The sequence below is a fragment of the Podarcis raffonei genome, chromosome 4 (assembly GCF_027172205.1).
Source record: "Podarcis raffonei isolate rPodRaf1 chromosome 4, rPodRaf1.pri, whole genome shotgun sequence".
Lineage (NCBI taxonomy): Eukaryota > Metazoa > Chordata > Lepidosauria > Squamata > Lacertidae > Podarcis > Podarcis raffonei.
Genome location: NC_070605.1, coordinates 69,380,838 through 69,408,741, shown reverse-complemented (window position 1 = coordinate 69,408,741; position 27,904 = coordinate 69,380,838). Strand labels below are relative to the sequence as shown.

The following is a 27,904-nucleotide window of genomic DNA, read 5'->3' as shown; positions in this document are numbered from 1 at the left end:
GGACTTCCAAGGTAAAAATTCTTACCTTCCCTTCCTTGATTTTGGTTCCAATAATTTGACGCCTTTGTTGAATTATTTCAATAAGCAGGTCACATTCCTCCATCAGCTTAGTTTCTTGTCGGGACGCATTCACCTATTTTTTTTAAAAAATTAAAAAGCATCAGTCTATGATGTAAAACCAAGTTCCATTTTCACTGAACTTTTGTCACGTTTTAGACACATTAATTTTCACAAGTAACAAATTGAATGACTCGTTCTCATTGAAATTAGCAAAAATAAGAATTATAACATTATTTACTTAGTAGTGACCTGTAAGTTTTGACAGTAGGAACTGGTGGTTTAGGGACATAGAATGGAATATCGATAATCCTCTCTGCACGAAACTGCACCACTAGTTGCATTAATCTTGACACATGCCACTTGTGGATGTGACTCACATGATGGCAGTGACTTAATAGTGTCTCGCCATGACCTCACAAATCACCATGGGAAGAAGGGCCTGTCAGTTAACTGATAATGAGTCGCAATTATTTCCTCCATATGGCTTCCATGTGGAAGATTTTAGCTAGCTAGTGTGGTGTGACACAACAGCGGACATCATCAAACATGTCACCACCTGTTGTGGACTGGTTGGGTGCAGAGGAGTGGTGGAAGCCACCAGCTGGGAAACCCTCAAGGGCACACCCAGGGGAAGAAGGCTCAGAGCCAGTGGACTGGTGGTGGGATGACAATGTGTGGTCAGAGAGAGCAGGAGGAGAAGCCTGAGAGGGGGAGGTGTTGGAAGCAGAAGAGGTAACAGGGTTTGGTGAGCAGGAAGAGGCTGTGGCAGAGGGCAGTCCAGACTCAGAGACAGGAGAGGAGGGGGTACCAGGAGACAGAGATGAGGCAGGCTGCAGAAGAAGCTAGGGAGTCTTCTCCTCCTGCTGCGACTAACTCGCCTCTCTCCTGGACTCCTAGATCATGCAGAGATGAAGAGGACAGAACAGTTGTGTGCAGATGCAGTTTGTGACTGCTTAGGAAAGACCCTGGAGAATAGGAGCTATATGAAGCGGGGAGATGATGGGGACATTCAGTCCTGGCAACGGCCTTGTTGGAGCAAGACCTACTGGGAGACATTTCTAGGATCACTGGGCCTGCGCTGGTTTGGTTTCTTGAATAAAGAGTTTACTTCACTGACACCGTGTTTTTCTTTGACTGCCGACCTACGCTTGACTCCAGCTCCTGACATCACCCTTTATGCACACCCTTATGTTCTCCCAAGAACACAGCAGGAAAGGACTACATGTTGAAACACTGTCCCAAATTTCATCAAATGTTGTGATCCAGGAAAACCATGGGGAAATTATGGCACAAAACTCCCAAGTTTTCCTGGATAACAGGGATGAAAACATTTCTTCTTCTTCCTGGAAGCATGTAACACAGAAATGAGTGTTAAAACTGTTGCTACTTTTCCAGAAGTGGCTTTTACGTTGTGTGAAAACACATAAAAATTATCAGGTAAGGAAACATTGGGATAATGGACTAATGTGTTGTTTGAATGCTGCCTAACTCTCCTAATCTGCAGCTGCCCCATCTAGCCAGCAGAATCTATCTAATGTTTTTTTCCGCCATGCCACACTAACTTTTCACTATCTTAAAAAACCTGCACTTTGTCAACTATTCTGACAAGCTGACAACTTCCCACTGAGAAGTAAGGCTGTTTGTAAACATTTTCATGTGATAGCACAGCAGCTCAGCTTCTGACAGGTAAGTAAGTGTGTGTGTGTGTGTGTTTTGCTCAGTGATTCCTTAGTATTTTGGAAAGGTAATGGGAAATGTGATCCAGTTCTGACATTTACACAGATAAATCTCAAAAACCACTTTGGCTGGAAAGGTAGAGGTCTATGGTCTACTAATTGGCTGCATAATGTGCAACCAAAGCATTCCTTTTTCAGGGCTCTGGCAATCTCAGGCAGGTCTTATATTAACTGTTTGCAACATTAACCCGCTGCAAAACATAACCTCAAAGGTTGCTCCAGCATAAATACTAGATAAGGATGGCATTGATGTGCTGTTAAGTGAATTGTGTAGTTTTAGGCAAATTTCTCCAACCTTTTTCTGAATGAAGATAATGAATTTGAACAAACAAACAAAGGAGAATAGATACTATTCTGTAAATCTAAACTTTGTTTGCTAAGACTGGCTTGTTAGTTTTGTTTGTGTTTCAATTATTGGGTTACGGCTGCTTTTCTGTTTCCTTTTTATTTGTAAGGTGCTTTGAGTGACTCCTTTGTGCAGGGGAAAACTGGGGCAAAAAAAGATGTCTCAAAGCATAAAGAAATGCATGATTCCCAGAGTATTAGTAAGGAGCTGGAGCACACAAACAACACCATGACAAAGGCAAAAGAAACCATTCATTCTTGTTCCATGTGGAACGTATTTTGCTGCTTCTTATAAACATCTCGGTTTAACTAGGGAAAGTAATATGTGGGCATAAACTGAAAGTATTATGGTGGACATAGAATCCTTAGCAGATCTTAGAATTGAAGGGTTAGAAGGGACCCCAAGGGTCATCTACTCCAAATGTTTGGCAGACCACAAGCAACTGTCTAAATAGGTACCAATGGCTGAGACGTATCTTTCTAAAATCAACCCAGATGCCCTTGCAGAGGCAGCATTTGGTAGGTGTGTGCTATAGCAAGTCCTACCACCATCAACTGTTGAATTTCTCCCTCAGGTTGTAGCTAGCTTTAGTACATTCCCTTGAAAACCAAGTTTTGCAAACCAACAACAAACCTGACTTCAGGCTGTGTTTTGCTGGCAGTAAAGCCACAGCCAAGCTGTTGGGACAGCCTCCACCCGTAACATTAAACCATGGTTTGCCTGCAGCTGTCAAATTGCTGTTGTGTGTGATCTCTTAAAATTCTTAATGGAAAATGGGAATCTTATGAATAATGGCATTCTGGATTGCAAATCTCCTGTGACTCTTTTGCATGAGGTTCAATAGAAGACTAGGGACAAAAGAGTTTAAACAGCTATTTTCTTGGCCCCCAACTGCCTGCCCTCCCCACAGCTGCTTGACCTATAAGAAAGAAATGAATTGCTGAACTGCACAGAATGTGATGTTCTCCTGATATATGTCTATTTGTGTGTGTGTAAATGCCTATTTCTGGTTCCAGCTGAATTTACAAACTTATATACAATATCTACACTTGTAATAAAACGTCTCTTATGAGAATCACATAATGGCTTGCTTGTACTAAAACCAAATGAAATACATGCCGCATAATTAATCACACCACAATAATTGGCAAAACACCACACGCTATCTCTTTCTCTCATTAGCTTGGTAGATAAACATTCTGAACTCCCTCATAAGGGCTTAGGCACTGTGTAAAGAGATCACTAATTATCACCACATTGGTATGAACTCCATTTCCTTCAAGCCGTTTTCTTCTGCTTATCTTGCCAAAGATTTTAAAAAACAACAACCTCAATTATGCTCAGGGCTAAAGGAAAAGAAGCAAGACAAATGTTTGCTAATTGTTCATATTAAATACACAAGGGAAATGAAGGAGTTAAAGACACATCTGTATGCAGATGTTTTCATTCTTATTTTATGATATGGTTAGTATGAGAAGGATAATAGATTTTCCATATTACAATAGAAATGCATCAAGGGGAAAAAAATCACAAAAAATAATTAATCAGCCCTGTTTTGATGTCCCATATGATTATGCTAAAATTGCACAGGCAATATTAGTGCTCTGTTTACCTCTTCATATACAAATTAGGTTTGTTAATTTGACCGAACATTCTATGTACCTATACTTTTAAACTCAAATACCTGGCTGGGTCAGGAAGATAAATAATCTGTCCTTGTGAAATGGGGGTGGGCTCTGTTGGGTTCAAGGAAACAGCATCACTCCTTAAGAAACCTTTCCTGGATTCAGAAAATTCTAAGAAATTACTGGCTGGGTGCTAATCTACTCTTTTTGGAAAAGGTTCCTGAACAGGTGGTCATGGCCCGATCCAGGCTTGAATAGATGAAATCGATTTTCAAAATCCATTTCAACCTGGGGTTAGATCATATATTTTTCATAAAAACTGCCTTGGTCACCCTGTATGACAACCTCTGTTGGAAGAGAGATGGGGGAGTGTGTCCCTGTTAATTCTGCTTGATCTCTCCATGGCTTTTGATACCATTGGCCATGGTATTCTGCTGGTGTGGCTGCTCATGTTGGAATGGCCAGCACCACATTGCAGTGGTTGCAGTCCTTTCTTTGGATAGTTGTATGTGAGCATTATTTTTTGGCCCGGTAGACACATGGGATAAGCCAGGAAGACAGCTTGGTTGCCACAGAACCATGGAAAGCTCCTAGTTAGCCACTTGCATCAACAAGAAATGGAAATGAACAAAGGCCTTTTGAGCCCTCACCTCCAGTACACCTCTCCTAAGCTCAGCTCCTTTTTCAAAAACTAGCATCTCTGAAAGGGCCAATCCTCAGGCCTAAAGATAAGCATTTCATAGCTACTAGGACTGGTAGGTTACCAAGACACTTGGTTTCCTCAGGGGAAAGTGGGCCCTGGTTCTGTTTCTATGGATCCTGACCTTATGGCATCAAGTTTGGTGGGCTGCTGCATGCCAGCTTGGGAGTCACTGGTTCCCTAAACACCAGCATCAGGCTCAGAGCTAGGAACCTAGTCTAGTTCTTGAGAAGGGGACTCTGTTACCTAGTGTAGCTCTTCAGAAGGGGACTCTGTTACCTTAGTTGTGGCTGGACTCTAAGGGTCATGATAATTCACTTCAATTTGTGGCTATCTGGTTGTTTACTTTACCATTACCCATGATTAAACTGGTTCAGGGATACCTTGAGGCAACTATAAACTGAAATGGTTATTCATTCTGAGAATTTGGGCTTATGTTACTGTCAAAATTCTAATAATTTCTTATCTTCCTTCAGTTACTTTCTATGAACTTAAATTCAATCTTCTCCCATCCTTTGCTTTCTCTTAAGAGACTTGTATTGCACTTATAAGCATGTGCTGTTTCTCAAACTCTAGATGCTGAAAGAGCAAGACTCTGGCATTTCTGTTTTTAGTTTTAAGGTGAACCTAAATATTAAAGGACACTGTTGATTACTTTGTCACACTATACAAAGATCCATCACACATGCTTTGGTACAGTGTGTGCCAAAACAACCTCCAAAGCAACATTCTGGATTTCAAATAATACATGCCAATGATCAGATAATAAAAAGGGATTATTAGTCTATGTTCTGATCAACATGACCTATTAACAGGATTACCATCAAATCCTTCCTGCTAGCTGCTTTCTTTTCTGCTTCTAAACTTGCTTCAGATTCTATTAAATTATTCCCAAATTTCAGTTTGTGAATGTAAAAGTAAAAGCTCTGGCACTGGGCCACATAATGAAAACACAGTGTGCATTATTTTTATTGCAGCGAACAAAGGCTTCTTATTGTTTAATGGAGTCTATTGGGTAGAACCTGGCCAGCATAGTTCTAATTTTTGTTAAACCACAAACAAGAAGTTTTCTAAGCCCATTTCATGGAAAACAGAAGGGAGACATACTTAGCCGTGAAACTTAAAAGAACTCTTTGTTGAAGAAGCTGGAGCCTTTTTAAGTATTGGCATTTTCATTATTTGTAATGAAATACTATTTTTCTAAACTTTTTCCATCTCTATTTCAGTCTCTCACATTCCATTGCTCTTTTGGGATTTTTAATTTGGCTGACGGACAAGAAAGAGAAACCCCAGGTACCTCTAAATGCCACTAACATGCCTGGCTCTGGTAATATTATCCTGATCTGAAGATTTGCCTATCTTGGGGATGCTGTCATAGTGAAGGACAGCTTTATGAACATAACCGGCCCTCCTTTGTTTTTGTGGGTTTACAGAATTTGGACATAAAATAAACAACCGTTTTTGACCTACACCTTATATACAGAGTCCAGGCTGAAGCAATTTAAATATATATTTCCATTAGAAATGGCACAGCTGAGTTGAAGAAATACATGAAATGTCTTTCCTGTTCTGTATAATCAAGGGTGGTGGGAGGAAATGACAAAATTCTGTAAGAACAGTCATGGTGTGTGTGTGTGTGTGTGTGTGTGTGTTTTAATTCAGTGTTAGAAAACATTGGCTGAATTGGAAGCATTTAAATCATCTACAGGAAAATATATTCCCTTCCACTCCTCTCCGCTAATTGTTCCAGATTTTTCCACAGCTGTGTTCTGATTACGTTGCTGTGCAACAGACTGAAACAACTCCATTCTATTGGCTAAATAATACATGCTTTTCATAAAACCCTAAAACGTTTAAAAACAGCCGCCCTCACCATCACAAATGAGGCTCCGCAATGAGAAGGAGGCAGGCTGTTAGCAGCATTCAGTTTTCTACCATTCCTTTGACAAATTATATGGGGAATATCTGAGATGTGAGTCACCTCAGGAACTCCCATGTAATAATGAATTCACCCTGATAGTTGTTGCCAGCCTTGAGGGGCAAATAGCTGGCTAACAGATTAAAAAGCAAGGAGGAAATTAGGGCAGAACTACATGCGAAAATAGCAGTCACATTTTGAATTTACCCCTCTGGTGTTTCTTTCCACCCATTAGCAGAGGTCAATGATGATGGGTGGGGGTGTCAGCAAAGAAATGTGCAGCTTAATGTGCACGATAAGCACACAGGAGGATTTGATACCAGGCTGTCCATGCAAATCATCATGTTATAGTTGCATATGCTGAATATTCACTCAGTGTATGTGCATTTGGAACTGCCACAGATTAACATGTTCACATGGGGTGGTAGGGCTGAGGTACGAGAAACTTAGCCAAGCGCTGCACATGTTTTATTTACGGTTTTCATATATTTCATACGTGGAAGTGTCTTTTTGAAATATATAGTATTCCAAGTCATTCTAAGAGTTATTTTCAGTCTGGCATGCACCATACTTAATGGTATCATCCAGATGATCACTCATGGCTTGTAAATCATGGTTTATAAACCATGTGTTATGAAGCTACAGATGAGCATCATGGCCACACACGCCTCTTTTGCCCCTCTCTCTATTGTCATACTTCATGTTGAGTAACAAACCAGGATAATAAAACCAAGTTCTGATTTAACTGGTTTGGATAAAACTGGGAACTCTGGCTTAGTGCAAATCAGGTTCTTCGTGGTTTGTGAAGCCAGGGATGAATACCCAAATGTGGCCACTGCTGTTATTTTCGTATTGAGCCAAATGGCAAAAGGAGCTGTTTTAAAATAAAAATTGTGTTCTGGTTAATGTAGCCTTTTCATTTCATCTGCAAAGAGCTGGTGTGCTTTTTTAAAAAATGGCTTAAATATCACTCATATAAACAGACAGAGGTTTCTGTCCTCATAGTAGCACGTAAATAAGGTGGATTTAGCTTCCTATTGTGACTTTATGGAGAATAAAGTCCATATATGAAGTGATATATGAGAGATGCAGCTGTTGTGCCTTGGCAATGGAGAGGAATCTGTAAAATTAAGATCAAAGGGAAGCAACACATCTGCTTACAGTATGGCAGCTGTATCTTTATAATGGAAGAATTGCTGGGTCTAGGATAAAATTAAAAGGAAGATTATTTATATTCAGGTCATAAAAGATAAAAATTAAGCCAATGAGAAAAATATTGTTTTTAAAAAACAATAGCCTCACCAGAAATTAGAAAAAGAAAATGGCTACAATCCAGCCCTCAGGCAAGTGCTTTTAAGTCCCACAGATATCAGTAACACTTAAATCAAAGAAGTTCACTCAGAGACAAATTCTATACGAGCACCAGGATTAACATGTGCACCAGAGATCAATTCTATATGTGCATCAGGATTGATATGATTTTTTAAATATTAATTTAATATGAAGGATGATGTAACTGAAAGCTGTGGCCTTCAGAAATGTGAGCCTCAATGATTCCACAATATCTGCTATTTCAGAAATGCAGCTCTCTGTGTTCTCCAGAGATGAGCATTTTCAGCTGTTACTAGGCTGCAATAAACATGCAAAAACCTGAACTCCCCACTTTGCAGCCAGGACTTCTTAAATGGTTGGTTGCATACAACAAACACTGTTGTCCTTCATAGTAGGCACATATGAGGTTATGCCCTTTGCTGACACATGCTGCAAAGTACTGATATCAACTGAACAATGGTTTCCCGCAATATATATTTATTTAGTTTTTACATGTCAGTTAGTGAAGAATACCAGTCTAATAATAAAATTGCCAGTCCTGGACCAACATCACTTCTATTTAAAAATTTGCTTGTTTCTGTAGTTGCTCCCGGATGCGAACTTTGCCCCGGGAAGCAAGCAGAAATCGCATGCCAGAGGCAAATTTTCATTGTGCAAGTAGGCAGACATCACTAGATGTCACCTATAGTGTATACATATAAGAAGTACAGTTGTATCTTGGAAGTCAAACGGAAGTCCGTTCGACTTCCAAAATGTTCGGAAACCAAAACGCGGCTTCTGATTGGCTGCCACGCGGCTTCTGATGGCTGCCAAATGTTCAGGAGCCAAAATGTTCAAGAACTGAGCTGTTCAAAAACCAAGGTACAACTGTATTAACAGCAGGATTTCTGTTTTTTATAGGAATTTTAATAATAAGAGAGAAGAAGCACAGATGGCAAATAGTTGTGATTCCCAAATATGGCAACCAACTCAGTGATTTGAACAGTGGTGAAGTTGTTGGTGAATGTTTACTACACTGAATGCTTGCTAAGCTTTTATCGCCAGGGGAATGGCTTGGATCTGATCAAGAACAACCAAATCATTGATAACTGTACTTGTCATTCTGGGGCTGAACTGAGATACATGAGTTATTATAGTTAAATTGTTCAGTAAGGACTTGGTATTTCCTTCTCTCCCTGACACACAGCTGCAACATTCTGTAGGTCAAGACCATCTATCTAGTTCTTCAGGTTTATACTTTGAACTTGGCCCATTATTTGTTCCAGAATAGCATATTCTGGACCCTCCAGATAAAATAAACTTTCTCCAAGAACGCACAGATTTCTTATAGTAACCTGACCTTTCTCAAGGTATTCCTGGCTCTCTGACACCAAATGAACCATCAAGGTACTCAAGGGGTCCACACAAAAACAGAAGATATGTGACTCTTTATGAAATCCTGCCATAATACAGAACTGGAATGCAACACAACACATGGTAAATATGGAATTCATTTTCCTATTCCCAGGGAGCCCTGTCCACATCAATCCATCTGTTGTAGAACCTTTGTGTGCTACCTTCTAGGATACTCAGCTCATACCAGAATCTGGTGAACCCCCTGGGGTTGACTCACCATTCTGCATGAACTCCAGTTGGACTTAGATCAGTGTTTCCCAAACTTGCGTATCCAGCTGTTTTTGAACTGCAGTTCCAACCATCCCTGACCACTGGTCCTGCTAGCTAGGGATGATGGGAGTTGTAGTCCAAAATTAGCACAAGTCTGGGAAACCCTAGACTAGATGATCCTCGTGGTCCCTTCCAACATTTCTATGATTCTCCGATGGTTTGGCATTGCAGGGCCAAAGCCTGCAGTGGTACCTTTCATGCTGTTTGTTGCCTATTATTACTTTTGCCCATATAATACCTTTAATAATAAATAAATATTATTTTAGGGATGTACAATCTGCCAGATTCCTTTTCTTGAATGTATGGGAGGGTGCACTTAGTAGCAAACTTGTGTTTGTCATGTGAAAAGTGTGAAACCCTAACCCATGTAAACATGGTTGTGTGGGCTTTTAAAATTAAAATGTTACAGGAAATGTTGCATTTTCCTGATGGCTCTGTAACTAGAATACCAAAATTCTACTAGGTCCAATTCTGTGTAGCATTTTAACATTGAACCTGAACACATAAATGACATATGTAACTAAAATGCACACACACACAAGCAAATACTCACCTCCACATGTTGGCAAGTTTGAATTAATTTCGCCAAAAGTGTTTCCAGTTCAGTATTTCTCTTGATAAGGTTGGTGAGATTACTTTCCAAGTTTTGCTGTTTAAAAAGAAAAAAGATGAAAAAGAAGAGTGATTTATTATCTTGCACCATTCTTAACTGTAATTAAATACAGTACATACATGGAAAAGCATTCAAGATCACACTAAATCAGTCTAAAGTTGGGCACTGTTGCACTGTTGGATGTAGCACATAAGTGGACTCAGTTTTAGCCAAGAATGTGTAAAATACTGGGCACCAGACATGGTTAAACTAGGTTACTGACAGAAGGAACACTTCCATTGACTTCAAATTAGTCAAATACGTTGCCCTGTACACAGATGGTAAAAATCTGTGGATAATAAATACATGGAGTGGGGAGTGGGATTCTGCTTTCTGTAGAATTCCAACCTCTGCATTTCAGTTTGACTATCGCTTAGGCATATTCAAGGGACGCGGGTGGCGCTGTGGGTTAAACCACAGAGCCTAGGACTTGCCGATCAGAAGGTCAGCGGTTCGAATCTCCACGATGGGGTGAGCTCCCGTTGCTCGGTCCCTGCTCCAGCCAACCTAGCAGTTCAAAAGCACGTCAAAGCGCAAGTAGATAAATAGGTACGGCTCCGGTGGGAAGGTAAACGGTGTTTCTGTGTGCTGCTCTGGTTCGCCAGAAGTGGCTTAGTCATGCTGGCCACATGACCCAGAAGCTGTACGCCGGCTTCCTTGGCCAGTAAAGTGAGATGAGTGCCACAACCCCAGAGTCGGCCACGACTGGACCTAACGGTCAGGGGTCCCTTTACCTTTAGGCATTTTCAGGATACAGGCTCTTTTCGTGAGATCCAACCCTTGTGACAGCCAGGGTCTATGATGGTATGTAGGGTCTTCCTAGACTCCCAGATGAATGCATGTATAGGTTAGGAGCAGAAATAGTCTGCACAGTCCCAACTGTCTCCCTTCACATGTTCCCTGAAAAGGGCTACACATCTGAATCATTCGTAGACATACATAATGATCCTTATTAGCTTTCACCTGGGCACATGAATGGGAACGTCACTGCTTGCCATTGTAAGGGACCCTGGCACTAGGTGATGAAAGAGCCGCCCGGAGTCAGAGCAGAGAATATCGAGCCAGGTGGACAAATATTCTAGCCTGGTATGATATGGCGGCTTCCCACATCCCTGTTTATTTTATAAATGCCCTTGAGACCGAGACCTTTGAAAACTTTTATTTTTGAAGCAGTTCACTGGAAAATCTGCTAAAAACGTAATGTGTTTACTGTGTTTCTCTCTGGGAAAGCATAATATCTGCTTATCTGCCAAGGACTGAGGATAATACAAAGAATTAACTAGATTAAATGCCAAAACCACACAATTAAAAAAACATAACTCACCACAAAAATCATGTTTGATTTACACTTGAATTTTTTTTAAAGAATGCTTTATTGATAATTTATTTCACTTATTATATTAAATTCAGATGTTTGCTCAGTGTTATCATACGGAGGTACCATTTACCTTGATATATCGATTCTGCTGATAGCAATTTGTGGTATGCATCCTGTTATATCTCATAAAATGGTTTTGTACGCTTCTACATTTAAATTCTCCTATTCTTCAAGGAACTACATGCTCATACATCATAGCATAGGAGCCAACTCCTAGTGGCTGAGGGGTCTTTGCCCCCCTCCCAATAAAATATTTGAGGGAGCTGGGCCTTCCCAAAACTGATGGGCATTGTCATTCAAATGGTGTGCGCGCACTGTGTCATGTGATTGATTATGCAAGGCGGAGCTTACCCCCAATATTTTATTTAAGTCCCCCCCGTCCGTCCCCCCCCCGCATCATAGCCCTCTACCTTTTTTATCCTCATAATAAGGGCAAGGTCGGTTAGGCTGAGAAATATTGATTAGTTTACTGGCAACTTCCTGGTCTGATATTCTAACCATTACACAACACTGATCTTCATTTGATGTTCTTAGTCCAATTCCTTTCAGACATGAAAATAAATGGCTTTGTTGGATTGCTTGGGTGTTGGATTCAGATTTCCCCTTCCCCTTCGAACATGATACTAGAACACATAATTATCCACCCCAGGGCAATAGTTGTTGCTGTTCTTTATTATCTTGCCTTCCCCCCCCCAAAACCAAGACTTCGGGCGGCTCATGAAAATTAAGCACAATTAAAGTAAAATAAATAAAACACAATTAGCTAAAAACATTAAAAATTTACTAATAAAAAAGCAATTAAACTATCTGTGGAATTAAAACCACGAATAATGCGGTACTAATTTTAAATAGATTTTAAAAATATTTAATTTGGATTAATATGACAGCTAGACCACCTTTTTGCAGCATTCCCCTGTTAAATGAAATTATAAGAGGAGGGCTTTTAAAATTCCTAATAAGAAAAAGGATGATACTCATCACGCCCAACATTTTTTCCCTACTGAAAGGAGTTCAGTGTCCTTTCAGTTCATTGCTGTATCACCGGTAATTTAATCTGTTTCTTTTACTAATGGAATTCCTTTCTCCCAAGCGCCCATTTTCCTAGATTTTTTTTAAAAATTCCTTTATGTTCCTCTAGTTCTTTGGCTACCATTTACTCCTTTTTGTAGAACAGAATTATTTTGTTTCTTGCTCCATTTTAGGTATACTCTCTGTGTATTGCACTGCTAGTACTTTTTTCTGTTTCCCTTTTGGATAGAAGTTTTGGATTTTCTTTGACTCTTAAATCAAATAGTACTTGCAACTGAGGTGGTGCTTTGCACTGACATGACTCTAACCCACAATCTAAAGAAGCAGTGTGTGTCAAAGAAAGCAAGATACGGTCATAAAGTGTTGAAAGGTTGGGCATACTTTTTCTAAAAGTAAATAAATAGATCTGTTAGCACAGTTATTTGATGTCTGCACCACAGCAGGTGTCTAGTGTGTTTTATAATCACTCTGTATATTTTATTAACTGATGATTTGCTTGTCCATTTTTCATAATGTGTAAATGTGTAGTTTTGTTTTTGCGAACCACTTTGAGCTTTTTTTACAATCAAACAGTATATGTTATGAAACAAATATGAAACAAATAAAGAATCGTTTTCATTCAACTATTTGTGCACTGATGTGTCAAACAAGTCCACTGTGCCATATCAGCAATGGAGCTGGAGTTAACTGCCTAGTCATGGTTAATTCTGTTGTTACTTCCCTCCTACAGTATGATTTTTAGAATTCTTCGCAGATAGATTTTGAAATTTTGCTTATTCTTTGTCCATCCCATTGTTCCCTGCCTCACTCCTAAAGAATTACTTGGAAGAAACCATTTCCTTGGGGAGAAAGAAAGGCATTTATTTTAGTTCTGGAAGAGACTGGGATTATTAGATGCAGAAGTTACCTTCCCTATATTTCTTATCTACTATTTTATTTATTTAATACCTCATCTCTCAGTCTGGCAGACCCATGTGGATGCTTACAATCCCACCCACTGTTTCACAGCTGCCAACATCCACTCGGAGGCTATAGCATATATAATACTAAACCTCTGGAACAATTAATAGCAAGCCAGATTTCAGGGAAAAGGATTTTAGGAGTGATGAGAATGGAAATCAGCAACTGTAGATTACTTCCATTCCTATCTTCTGTTGATATAATGTGAATCAGCCCTGAAGACTTATGTTTGAGTACTTGTTCACATCTTAACTATCAAAGTCTCCTTCATAATACTCATGTGAAACACCTAGATAAAGAACAGCCAAAATTGTGTGGCCTCCACATGCTGTTGGATTACAATACTCATAATCTCTAACCATAGACCAGGGTTTCACAGACTTGCGTCTTCAGCTGTTTTTGCACAACTCCCATCATCCCTAGCTAGCCTGACCAGTGGTCAGGGATAATGGGAACTGTAGTCCAAAAACAGCTGGAGATCCAAGTTTGGAAAACCCTGCTAGCTGGAGTTCATTGACTTGTCATCGAAACACATATGGAAGGCGTCACATTGGCAACCCCACACTATATTTTTGAACGATACCTTCCACAATATGTATATAAAGTTTTGAGCATCATTTATAGATTCTTTGTTTAAACCTTAAGATTAAAGTGTTCTGTTGCAGCATCTTCTATTTTTATATGTGAGCTTCATAGGACAGAGAAGCTAAATTAGGCCCTGCTTCAGAGATAAGAAGGGTGGCTACCAAGGACTAGAGTGAATAGGTGAACAAATGTTTTTTAGAACTATGATTTATTATATTTTAATCAAGCCCTTTGACTTAGTGAAAATTGGGCCTGGAGGTGTATAATTCTGAAGGATTTTGGCTCTCTCTGTAGTCGTTCTTTTACGTAACAGCTATATTTACATCTTTTGCAGTGGGTCAATTTAGGCCAAGCCTCAAATGCCTAAAGCTTAATATTAGAGATACTGAGGGACAATAACACTGTTGATATTGATATGGCTAATAATAGAAGATGCCTTGGCAGTTCAAAGGAAAAACACAATAAGAAACCATGGAGTGGATTAATTGGCCAGGACTAGTTTTTTAAAATTTAAAATGTAATACAAAAGAGCCTTCAATCTCAATGCTTTTATAATTTAATGTTTTCTGTTTAAAGTAATACATATTCTATTCTCCTGATTTTTCTTATTAAAACTTACATGTAAAATTCAAGAGTAGCAGAGGAGATGAAGAGATTAAGCCATGAGCAGAACACAGAATTCTTTTTCTGGACGTTTCTAGCATCCTTTATAAGTTCTTTAAAGTTACATTATCTTCATCAAAAAAAGACTGTTTCTGCTTAATGTCTTTCCCCTACCCAAAACAGTTATTTCTCTGATCCTTGACCTCAACAGAGAAAAACCAGACAGTAATTTTGAACTGTCCTCAGGCTTTTTGCCTGTTTCATTGGTCCTCTGCCTCCTTAATCACATATACAATTCCCCCATCAGTTAATTCATCCGTAACAAGTAATATACATTCATTATCCTACCCTACATAGTCAGATTCTAACACAGGTTAATACCCACATAACTCAGAGAAGACAAATATGTTGTCCATCTAGAAGAAAAGTGTGAAATCACTACAAATCAATAGACACACAGAGAAAAGTTTTAAGTATAATCATTGCTAAAAATTAGCTGTATAGCCTGGCCTACAGTATTTATGCAACATATAATTAATGCCTTTTAGGTGATGAACGAATTGCCTATGTGGTAGCTAAAATTTAAACACACCGTCTTTAAAGTTTAAGCCATAGTGTGGCATTCCAGGGGCAATTAAACTGGCACAAGTGTTTGAGGAAGATGCTGGAAGGCTAAACAGATTTTAACAAAGTACTTATCCTCTACTACTCTTAAAAGCATCAGCAGAATCTAGGAACCATCAGAGCACCTAAAATTTTGTCTGCCTCAACATTGCAATTCATGGATCTGGCAAGTGCCCTGAACAAAAACACTCCATTGGGATGGAGGTCTCTGACATGAATGTCACATTTAGGCAACCTCTATCTGACCCCATTGGTATTGACATATTCATTCCTACTGATTTAAATACAGTGGTACCTCGGGTTACATACGCTTCTGGTTACATACGCTTCAGGTTACAGACTCCGCTAACCCAGAATAGTGCTCCAGGTTAATAACTTTGCTTCAGGATAAGAACAGAAATCATGCTCCGGTGGCGCAGCAGCAGCGGGGGGCCCCATTAGCTAAAGTAGTGCTTCAGGTTAAGAACAGTTTCAGGTTAAGAATGAACCTCCGGAACAAATTAAGTACTTAACCCGAGGTACCACTGTAAATGGGCCTGTTCTAAACTTGACTAATTCTGGATACAAGCTTATAATCTTCCTAAGCTCAGACAGACAATAGGGAGTTGAAGTTCCACTTAAAGCCTGATAACACACATATGCTAAGGGGGGGAAAAAGCCCCTGCTTCACTACGAATTAATTGCTGTCCAATTCCAGAAGCTTTATTTGAATGATTATGATATATACACTGAGACTGCACAATCTGTGATGCTGTAGCCTTTTAGTATGACTTCTCACACTCTCGAAAGCATCCCTTTTTTGTAGATTGGGTAATAAAGACTTAACTATATACAAAGAGGACAGAAAATTTCACTGAGGATAATTTTTCTTTTAATAAAGTGAGGTTATTAATTCACCAAAGTGAGGTTGGGGTTGGGCAGAAAGGAAGAAGTGAAACCTAAGATTCAACAGCTAAAATTCTCTGAGCCTTCCTCATTGCCACCAAAACAGTGAATGGAGAAAGGAACTGGGATCCCAAGACACATATCCTTGGATTCAAAGACACATATCCTTGGATTCCACACAGGATCCTTCTGAGGAGGAAGAGGAAAGCCCCCATTTGTTGCCTGAAAAAGACCTGTCATTCTGAAGATTCAGAAATCAAGCAGGTCAGAATACCCTACCTGACATTCAGAAGACATCTTAAGGCAGCCCTGTTCAGGGAAGTTTTTAATGTGTGACATTTTAGTGTATTTTTGGTCTCTGTGGAAGCCGCCCAGAGTGGTTGGGGAAACCCAGCCAGATGGGCAGGGTACAAATAAATTTTATTATTATTATTATTATTATTATTATTATTATTATTATTATTAATAATAATAATAATATTACCACCACCCTAGGGAGGCTGCCATCATGCCTTGGGAGAGTCAGGGAGGTGGGAATTTCTTTCCTACAAGAGGTGGGGATGGCCACTAACTTAGAGGGCTTAAAAAGAGAATGAAACAAATTCACACAGGATCAGGGAATCAGTGGCAGACCCTCCAAGTGTCCCTATTTTCCTGGGACGTCCCTGATTTAGAGAAGCCGTCCCGGTTTCTGAATTGATCCTGGAATGTCCCGCTTTTCCTTAGTAAACTATTTTCTTCGGAGAAATATTGGAGGGTATGGAGTTATCCATCCCCTGAGCCGTCTGAGGGCAATCCTGTATAGGGAAGTTTTTTTAATGTTTAATGTTTTATTATGTTTTTATATATGTTGGAAGCTGCCCAGAGTGCTGGGGCAACCCAATAAGATGAGTGGGGTATAAATAAAAAATTTATCTTTATGGAATGGGACGTCCCTATTTTCATCGAATAAATGTTTGAGGATATACAATGGCTATTACCTCCAGTATTAGAGGCCACATGACTCTGAATACAAGTTGCTGGGAAACAGGTGTGGGACAGAGGGATATTGAACTCTTGTTCTGTTTAAGCATACCTTAAAAGCACATGGCTGGTCTTTGTGAGGACAGAATGTTAGACTAGATGGGACTTCCTATGTTCTTACATTCCCAGAATGTTCAATGTGTTGGCCAAGGAGGCCCAAGATGCACTTACTTTCCTTCAGCAAACACAATCTAAACCTCACCTTGTGGTCTCAGGTTTAGTGAAAGTATACTCATTCTGTTGTTAAGGAGATATTTCAGCATAATGAGGGAAGGGCACAGTTGCAATCTTATTAATGGAAGGTTTTGTGAGGAGGCATGGAAGGCAGTTAAGACCCCTCTATCGTCATCGTCCCCTGTAGTAAACACCCTCAATAATCCAGCATAACCTCCAGTGATTCATTCTTTAGTGTTTTCATATAATGCTTCATATAAACAAAGATGTATAAATATATATGAATACCCATCTATTTATAGGGGTAATTTGTCACTACCAGCAAATTAAGGACAAGCAGAATAATTCTGAAGAAATGTCAATTTTCTCCAAAGGCTAATGCAGTCTTTGCTCTTGAGAAGATGTACAAGAATTATCTATTTCATGAATTGGGGTTCTAACAAAGAGAAGTGGTACCTAACTTCTTTGTAGCGTGGGGTGTGTGTGTGAAAGATATCGATCCAAGTACCTGGGTCCCACATATCCATGGGCCCCACATGTCCATATGTGTCCTGTTTTGCAGGTGAGAATTCTCTATTTGAATAAGTCTGGGGTGAAGAAGGAGTGTCCAGTTTGGTTTAAAGATGAATAACTATCAGAAGGGAGATGAAGAGCTTTGACATTGCCCACCAGCAGTTAGCAAACTAAGCAAGTACATGTTTACTTGTTTACAGTCTTCCGCACAATGATGAGACATACAGTATTGTAATCATTTGTAAATCTATATATATAAATTAGCAGATGCATATTTTACAGAAATACTGGCTCTCTCTTTTTTGGTGATACAAGTGGCCACACAAGCCTTTCATGCCCTCACATGCTACCACTAAAAACTTAAGATTGCTTCTGATAGCTAAAAAGGCAGTGAGTGTAATTCACTCAATACATGTGCAATATGTTCATGGTTGAGGTGGCGTGGGAGGAAAAATACCTCCCAGCAAATGACCTATAGCACTTTCTACCAGCTTCAGCCCTCAACATTAGTCCTGAGGGAAGTTTCACCTGCAGAGTGGCTTAGAAATCCAACTGTACAGTGATAAAACCATGAATTCTTAAGTGTGTGGCGGTCTGGAGACGCAGGTACTTCAGAAGATTTTTAAACAGCACTAAGGCACAATTATCATCTGGTTCCTTGATACCAAGTGATCAGGAATACCTTAATCTTTTTTTCTTTTCTTTTCTTTTTGTGTGCCTCTCATTATAGCTAGAATTAGAAACTGGGGTATTACAAGGCAGTTTGCAATGGAAACTTCACAGAAGTAGGAGTTTAATCAAGCGACCTGCATTTGTATCTGAACCTCTTAACTTCACACATCACTAATGGAAAGGGGCTTTTGCAGAAGCAGGTAAAAGACTGTTTTCAGAGCCACTGCATTTCTGCAGTGTCTTTGGAAAAGCTGGTATATAAAACCATCTGTCTACCCAACTTCATGTGTTTTATGACAAAAATGGGAGAAAACTCGCTCTTCAGTCACTCTATACGTAATATTACATACTTGCGATTAAAATACACCAACTTCCCTCATTCCCCTTGGGCCGTACACAAATCAAATAATCTAATATTGTGACAAGCATGAAGAGCAGCCAAGAAAGCCTAAGTAGTATATACTCCAGTGAATTCTGCAAGACAGCTGTGCATGTGCTCCAGTATTTATTATTTCCCTTTCTAGTGTTTTTCTGTATTTAATTGTGTTTCTAAAAGAAATATATATCTGCATACACATATACTGGAATGTACTGTGGTTTTGCAGAGAAGGAAAAGGAGTCCTAGTACAAACCAGCCAGAAGCTTTTTTTTTTTTTAAAAAAATAGTACATTAAAAAAAATCTATTCAGGTGACTTTTCATGTATTATAATCACACTACTAATACAGAATGAGCAGTGGTAGTACTGGGTTCTGATCCAGTGCTACAGGTTCCAGTGACTACACTATGGAGCTTTCAGCACATATTTACAAAATAAAGACCTTATGTTCATTGGGAAACGGAACAGGGACGTCAGACCTGTGAGACCTATTTTGCTTTGCACTAGAGGCACACAATCTGCAAACTGGAGCATAGTCCAAAAGAATTAAACAATTCTAAACCCAGGAATTAGCTTTCAATATCAGAAGTGAATGGGGCATGCATTCCTTTCACACAAAAGCCAGTCTTGGTTACCTCCCCCCCCCACCATGCCCTGCTTTCTCCATTTCAATGATATAGTCTGGGGGTGTGTGTCATTTTTTGCTGTTGCCACAGATAAACAAATGGGACTCAGAAATCCACGTGGTTCCAATTCAAAGCGCCTAGAGATCTACCATCAGATCCCGATTTATCTGCCTACATCGTGCCTACATGCTACTTACCAATAATCAATTAAGATTTAGGAATTAGTTGTGTATGAATTGGTTAGATTCCTTCATTCAAAACCAGATACCAATTAGGGAAATAAACAGCATTGTGCAATGAATAAAAATTTTCAAATGGCTTGGAAGAAATGTAGTAGTTCTCTATATTAGGGATAGGGAATCTCAAGATGTTGTTGGGCTCCAACATCCATCAGCACCTGCTGGCATGACCAAGAACCTGCTCCACAGGTGGCTGACCACCTGGAACCACACCTGCATTTTCTTAGGTTCCGTGATGAAAGAAAAATGGGATATAAAGGTAAGAAAACAAACAAACATCTGGAGGACCACAGTTCCCCATCCCTACAACACTGAGAACACAGTATTTCCATTTGTTATAAAATGCAGTTTGCATGCAAAGGAGATGGAAACTGTAATCTACATTGGTGCATGTGAATACAAAACTAGGGAGGTGATACAAAAAGGCTGGTTAAAAAGGGGTGGTTTTTGTATTTGGGGAATCTCTCCCCAAAAGACAAACAAGTTTTATCCAAAATCATACAAACATTTGATTGAAAGCCTCTGAAGCTGAAGGAATAATTTATTTCAAATTTTTATTTTTATTTAGATCAGTTCTATAGAAAAGCAAGTACTACACCAGGAATATTATCTAGTTCTTGTTGCCCTTGCAATTTAAGGACACTGTGTTCTCCATCACTATTCTGATTATATGGTCTGCTTTATAACCAGTGCATAATCATTAACAATACCAAATGCTTCTTATATTTGTGTCTATATACCACTTGTTCGGGCTTCAGGACTCATAGATGTAACTAAACGTTTGGCCATCAGCAGCCTGCAAGAAGCCGACAGCATGAAACAAGCTTATAGGATTGTCTAATCAAGTGCAGCAGATGTGCACTGTGGACAAATAGTTCAAATGTTAGATGTCTAACAGTGGACAGTTGTGTATGCAACATCTGGTTCAGTTGCATAAGACTAAAATCAGATTTGGAATTTTAATAGCTTGGCACAGAGTACTATTTTTAAGACTGAATGACTGGAATATGTAGGTCCTCGTATTGTCTTTAATATATGACCTACTCATTGGAGTTGCACGGTCTCATTATTAAATCGGTGCTGTGCTATTATTTATATTAGTGTCTAAATCGTATTTTTGAAGTGTCTAAACAACATAATGCTTGTGAACATGGAAAGAAAGAAAGAAAGAAAGAAGCAAAGTCTAAAACTGATGCTAAAATAACATAAATGGATTGAGCATGTGACATAGCACATTACCCTTCTGGAATGAGACCATGCAACGCCAGTATTATTAGGTTCCATTTTTAGAAAAGGCGCAAGTTTGATTTATTATGGTTAGATGACTCTTAGAAAGCGACAGAAGTATTGACAACTGCCATGTATGATCTGCAATATCCAGCTACCTATCATCAGCATTCTTAAGTTGAGGAAACAGTGTCAACACTAAAGCTATTAAGCAAGAATAACAAATCTTGTAAACACTTTGAGAAAGGCATATGGGTTGTTTTCCTTTCCTTTCTTCCTTTGAACTCTGACACTGAAAATCAAAGAGCAATGCTACATTTGTTCACTTTTCAGCTCCTAGCGCACACTTCTTTGCTCCTGTTCTATCACAAAACATCTAAGGTCTTTGACCTAGAGCAGATTTGTCATCATTGGGAAGTAGTTAAGAGGCAGATCTCTCAAGAAGATCAAAACTGTGCCCCCGAGACTTCCTATGAATTTATTTACTTATTTATCACAGATACATGTTTTACAGGCATTATATATTTTAACCCCTAGCAACGTACGCTAATGTGGGAGGCCCCAAATCACTGCAGCTTTGACTACCACAAAATGACTAATTTGCAAATGGGAGTTTGTCCCATAAAAAAAAAAAACTTGTGAAAGAATTAATTAGTTGAAGAAAAGTTTATAGGGCTTAAAGAAGGGTGAAAATAAGTATACCTTTAATGTTTTACAGGTAGTAGCCACAAAGGAAATGGGGAAAGATTACGAGAGACACTAATGCCATGTATCCTGACTTAGTCTTGACACTGGTTCCAGGTTTGATAAGACTGTACACATCCAATTTTGGCATTTAGGCCTGTTGCCAAACTAGCTCATCCCACTCCTCCCCACCCCATGTTGATGACTGGGTGGTTAGGGCAGCATGTAGGCAGGCCCCTCTCTGCCAGCCTAAAAGACCGCCTTCACCACAGTGGAGGGGGCACTTCAGGGGACACTTCGCCACAGTGGAGGGCCTAAACCCCCCCCCCATGGTGGGAATGGAGTTGTTGCAAACAGTAGGTGGCAAAAAATACACCTGCCTCTCGCATCTTCTGCCCTGGCCAGCATGAGCTGGAAAGGTTTCAGATGCAGTGATGGCGCAGCCAGTCTAATCCTCCCATTAGAATAGATTTGTCCTTTGTTTTAATTTGAGCTAATCTATACATTGAGCTAATCTATACGGCAGAAAGTGAGGAGGAATTAAAGAACCTTTTAATGAGGGTGAAAGAGGAGAGCGCAAAATATGGTCTGAAGCTCAACATCAAAAAACCAAAGATCATGGCCACTGGTCCCATCACCTCCTGGCAAAGAGAAGGGGAAGAAATAGAGGCAGTGAGAGATTTTACTTTCTTGGGCTCCATGATCACTGCAGATGGTGACAGCAGTCACAAAATTAAAAGACACCTGCTCCTTGGGAGAAAGGCGATGGCAAACCTAGACAGTATCTTAAAAAGCAGAGACATCACCATGCCAACAAAGGTCCGTATAGTTAAAGCCATGGTTTTCCCAGTAGTGATGTATGGAAGTGAGAGCTGGATCATAAAGAAGGCTGATTGCCGAAGAATTGATGCTTTTGAATTATGGTGCTGGAGGAGACTCTTGAGAGTCCCATGGACTGCAAGAAGATCAAACGTATCCATTCTTAAGGAAATCAGCCCTGAGTGCTCATTGGAAGGACAGATCCTGAAGCTGAGACTCCACTACTTTGGCCACCTCATGAGAAGAGAAGACTCACTGGAAAAGACCCTGATGTTGGGAAAGATTGAGGGCACAAGGAGAAGGGGACGACAGAGGACGAGATGGTTGGACAGTGTTCTCGAAGCCACAAACATGAGTCTGACCAAACTGTGGGAGGCAGTGGAAGACAGGAGTGCCTGGTGTGCTCTGGTCCATGGGGTCATGAAGAGTCGGAGACGACTAAACGACTAAACAACAACAACAATCTATACGTTACACAGAATGAGGCAGAAGAGTGAAGTGGGGGGTTGTTTCAGTGTAAACATACTCTGCAGTAGAAAGCTATCACATCAGAGAGAGTGCTGTGCAAAATCTGTCTGAGCAAACAAAGGGAGCTTTCTTGTACAAATGGAGGAGCATTCAAAAATATGATCTCCTTTTTGCAGCCTGAAGTGAAAAGGTTTTTCACTGCATAATTTACCACCTCAGTGTTGCGCTTCATTCTATGTAATGTGTAAAGTGTCTTGTAGTTAGGCAAGATAGATTATAGAAAATGATTTGGGGGAAAAAAGATGTGTTTCTTTCAGAATGTTAACATGAACCCAACTAATATTTCAGAGAATCAGCATGAGCCTGTCTCTGGAATTATATTCCTGTTGTAAATACATTACTAAAAGTTAGACCCACTGATTTCAAATTGAACCTAAGTGATGCCTATTAGCATATACTTTCCAGGATAACAAAGGCTACTTATATTGTACTTAACAAAATATAGGCCAAACCTTGTCCTGTCAAATTACATTAAATCCACAATGTGTTACGGATCTTGTTGTGGCTAGCTCCCATATCCATGTTGCCTAAGCCATTTTACTCTAATCTAGATTCAAATCAATGGGTTGGTTCAGATGTCATGCCTAAACCAGAGTTTAGCATTTGAAAATGAGATACAGCAATTCTTGGGTTGCTCCCTCCTTTTTCAGGCACAGTTGCAAATAGGAATTCAGAAATTTGCTTGTGTTTTACATTATTAACAGTTTGCTGGGTCATCGGAGCCTAACAAACTGTGGTTTGCAGTTCATCTAAAATGAAAATGGAGTTTCCAAACTCCTGCTCATGCCCATGTCAAAGAACAGGAGCCTGAGTTTCACTGTGACTCATTTTCAAAACATCCAACTATTGTTTCATCTGAACTAGGCCAGTATATATTTTGTCCAAAGCGAAGTGGTTCTATGACATTTCCAACCACAGAAGTGAATCACGTCTTGGTCGACATGTGTTCTGAACTTCTGCAATGCTACAGCAAACAACACTTTGAGACTATGATGTAAGTTTCACAAGACAGCATTGCAAATACAATATCTAAGATAACAGCATTCCAGACTAGGAGAGGAAGCAACCCACCACAAGCAGCATAGCTAAGTGGCCACATTTTGACATAAACTTGCTGTAATTGTAGCTTCTCAGAGATGAGCAGCAACTGCTTCTTCTCATCTCCCAACACTTCAGGCTAGACCACTACAGTAAATGCAAACAGATGCACTGAAATTATACACAGCCTAATTATAAGCATATGCAAACTAGCCTTTATGTGCAAAAATACAAGGGTAGGATGAAGAATACTGAGCAGGAGATGAGGTTGCTCCTTCAGGCAGGAGAGTGTCATTTCAGAGGTGGCTTAGTGAAGGACTGGGCTGGCCAATCATATTTAACTCTGCTCCTTCAGGAGAGTGTCATTTCAGATAACACATTGCTGCCCAGAAGCCACTGCATTCAGAGGAGCTGTTCATCTGTAGATCTTACCATACCTACAGAATGGTATTATGAAGGTAGCAATAAATTCAGCTTTACAGACCCCTACAGATAGACAGTTCTCCACATGGATGTAGTGACTGTTTGTTAAGATTATGAACCCAAAGTCACATGGTTGCCTATAGTCTTGATCCAATTGTACTGCAGCATGAAAACAAAAGGCAAGAGGGAGAAATTCTCCCCTTAGTAAAACAAATAGCCAATCTTACATTGAACCACTTCAGCAGAAGCAGGGTTCTAGCAATCTCAGTTCCACAGCTTACAACCAGCTGAGCTTGAGGCAAGGAAAAGTTTTGACTGCAAAGCCTGGATACAAAGCATTTAATTTGTTTTACATAATTATGTGTTAAATTAGTTGTACCCTACAGAGAATAATAATTACACCACTAGAAAGTTAAAAGGATATGGCATGTGAACTAGTACATATGTGCCTTTCGAACACATTTTTTCTGTCTGCATATATTGCTAATTATCTCAGCACTTAACTTCTATAATGAGTAACTAACTTCTATGTAAAATATAAAGGTCATTCAGTGTAGCTGCTTGGCAGAATTAAACCACAGAATCCCCCGGTCCCTTTGCAAGTGAAGTGACCTCTTTATGCTTCAGTCAATCTAACAGGATAATTGTGAATCGTATGTACTTCCAGCTCTTGACATACATGCGATGGACAATGTTTGTACAAGAGAAGAACTAAGTGGGCTTATTTGAGCTTGTGTACACATTCTGTTTTATCTCTTTATTTCATCAAGACTTAACATCAGTCTTCAGAGATAGACAGGCAAGTCTAAAGCACAAGAGATCTCAGGCTGAAGGCAATTGAATTTGGCCCACCCTATATATGTGTGTATCCTCAGCTTTTTATTATATTTCAGGGTTAAGTCTTGCCATGAAAAACAAGTATGAGTTTGAAAGATACATTTAAGCCATTGGTTGTGATTCAGTTAAGCAAGAAAAATGACCAAGGGACAAGAGGAACTGATAATAGGAGGTCTATGGCAAAGTGTACTTATTTTAGAATAGAAATAAACAGGATCACCCTGTTAACTGCTCTCAGCTGAACATGGAGGAGTACTCTACAATGTGAGGCTGAGATACCAAAGTGATAACAGACATGGAAGAGGTTAATTCAAAACAGAAGGATAAGGTAAATATATGTAACTGATTATATTTTTCAAACTGAAAACATTTACTCATTAAAAGCAAGAATCCTGACTGCCACTCAAATCTGTCTTAAGACTTCTCATGTCTGCAATGATTGGCTAATAATTTCTTTGGAAAACATCATATATTCTCAGAAATCTCCTACAAGCAGTGTACCAAGCCCAGAAAGCTTGAAAGTAAGTTTAGAGGATGAACTGCTATTGATGTAATGTGTTCCCTGAGTCTTAACACTTTAATGTTAATGGCTATTTTTCATGTGATCTATTATCAAGAGTTAGTCTGCAGTATTTCCTGATTAAAAGACGAAATTAAAAGACGCCTGCTTCTTGGGAGAAAAGTGACGATGAACCTAGACAGCATCTTAAAAAGCAGAGACATCACCTTGCTGACAAAGGTCCGTATAGTTAAAGCTATGGTTTTCCCAGTAGTGATGTATGGAAGTGAGAGCTGGACCATAAAGAAGGCTGATTGCCGAAGAATTGATGCTTTTGAATTATGGTGCTGGAGGAGATTCTTGAGAGCCCCATGGACTCAAACCTATCCATTCTTAAGGAAATCAGCCCTGAGTTCTCACTGCAAGGACAGATCCTGAAGCTGAGGCTCCAAAACTTTGGCCACCTCATGAGAAGAGAAGACTCCCTGGAAAAGACTCAGATGTTGGGAAAAATTGAGGGGTCAAGGAGAAGGGGACGACAGAGGACGAGATGGTTGGACAGTGTTCTCGAAGCTACCAGCATGAGTTTGACCAAACTGCGGGAGGCAGACAGGAGTGCCTGGCGTGCTCTGGTCCATGGGGTCACGAAGAGTTGGGTATGACTAAACAACTAAACAACAAAATTCCTGATGGGAAAAGCAGAAATCCATTGTGTTTCTGGTAAAGCAGATCACATTCCTTTAACATAATAACAAGATTCACCCAATCTACAGACTGACAAATCTGAATACATTAAAACAGAATACTATTCTTTCTTTTTATCCCTATAATAATGTTTATCCTGAATGTTAATTCATTTATTGCATTGCCTGAGCATTCAGGAAGGTAGTGCAGAGTGCCTTCATGTTTCTTTAACTAAGATCCCATAAGGCTTCTACAGTACTGTGCAGCGTCTTCCGATAATCGATAAAAATGTGCTGATTATATATACCAAAGACATCAGTGATCAAGCAGGGATATTAGTCCCTGAGGTATCCTAGACACAAGTTGTTAATAGCCTTGTAAATTAATGCAAAACTTTGGAGCTGGCCTAGTAACGTATGGGCAAACAGTGCAAATTTTGAGCATTGTCAATAGTCTGTCCATATCAACAATCTAGGCACAGAGTTTTGCACCAACTGGCACCTCCAGACCAGGGCAAGCCCATGTAGAGCACATTGCAAAAATCAAGGCTTGAGGTTACTAATGCATAAATCACCACTTGCAGCATGTACACAGATTAGTGCCCTTGGCTCATATTGTATAAAGTGGCTCTGAATTATACCAATTACCCTGGGGGATAGCTCAGTTGGCATGAGACTCTCAATCTCAGGGTTCGAGCCCTGCACTGAGCAAAGGATTCCTGCATTGCAGGGGGCTGGACTAGATCCTCATGGCCACTTCCAACTCTATAATTCTATGAAATACATGCCAAATTCAATCTCAAATTCATCAATGGCCTACTGAGACTGGGGTGCACCTAAGCAGGAAACTGTTCTTGTTCTTGGGAGATGGGTAGCCATATTTGCTTTTGGAAAGTCAGGTTTTACACACTTGCCCTCCACTCAACTGCATGTATATTATTTAAGACCACCAGTCCAGCACCAGCAATGCCAGGAGTGAGGCAATCTTAAGCTGCATTTTGAGACACGTGAAAATACCCCTGGCCTGATACAGACCAGCAAGAAAGCTTTCCACAAGCCAATGAGCAAGTCGCCCATTTAAAAGCAGGACACACCAGGCTGCCAAACTGCAAAGGTGCTTTTGTGAAGTCACCTATTATACACCAGCCGCTGATCTGAAACAAGCAGACAAGCTCCAGTTGTTCATCCCCTGCCAAGTCTGCAGACATGAAAGGCTCATGTTTTACCTCGCTACACCGAGCAAAACTTGCCTTTGCCAGCAAATACATATGCTGCGACAGCTTGCAGGTTGCCAAATAAAAAAATAAATGAAAGGGTTTTTATATCCATTCTAGGCATTCAAAGCTAGCCCGGAGGGTGGGGAGGATGACATTTTAGCTCCTCCGCTTTTCATGATGGGAAATAGTATAACAATTGCAGCATTGTTTACCATAATGGCAGCCC

At 39.8% G+C, this 27,904-nt stretch overlaps 1 protein-coding gene across 4 annotated transcripts in view; it reads right to left on the bottom strand.

Annotated features, from left to right (window-relative positions):
• MID1 (midline 1) overlaps positions 1-27,904 on the bottom strand; it is a 198,265-nt gene that overhangs the window by 18,707 nt on the left and 151,654 nt on the right. For all 4 annotated transcript variants that reach the window (XM_053387246.1, XM_053387245.1, XM_053387244.1 and 1 more), the window contains exons 3-4: positions 9,936-10,031; positions 26-133 (exon numbers count right to left, since the gene is read on the bottom strand). In XM_053387246.1, the coding sequence (XP_053243221.1) occupies positions 26-133; positions 9,936-10,031 (204 nt within the window). The remainder of the gene's footprint in view (positions 1-25; positions 134-9,935; positions 10,032-27,904) is intronic.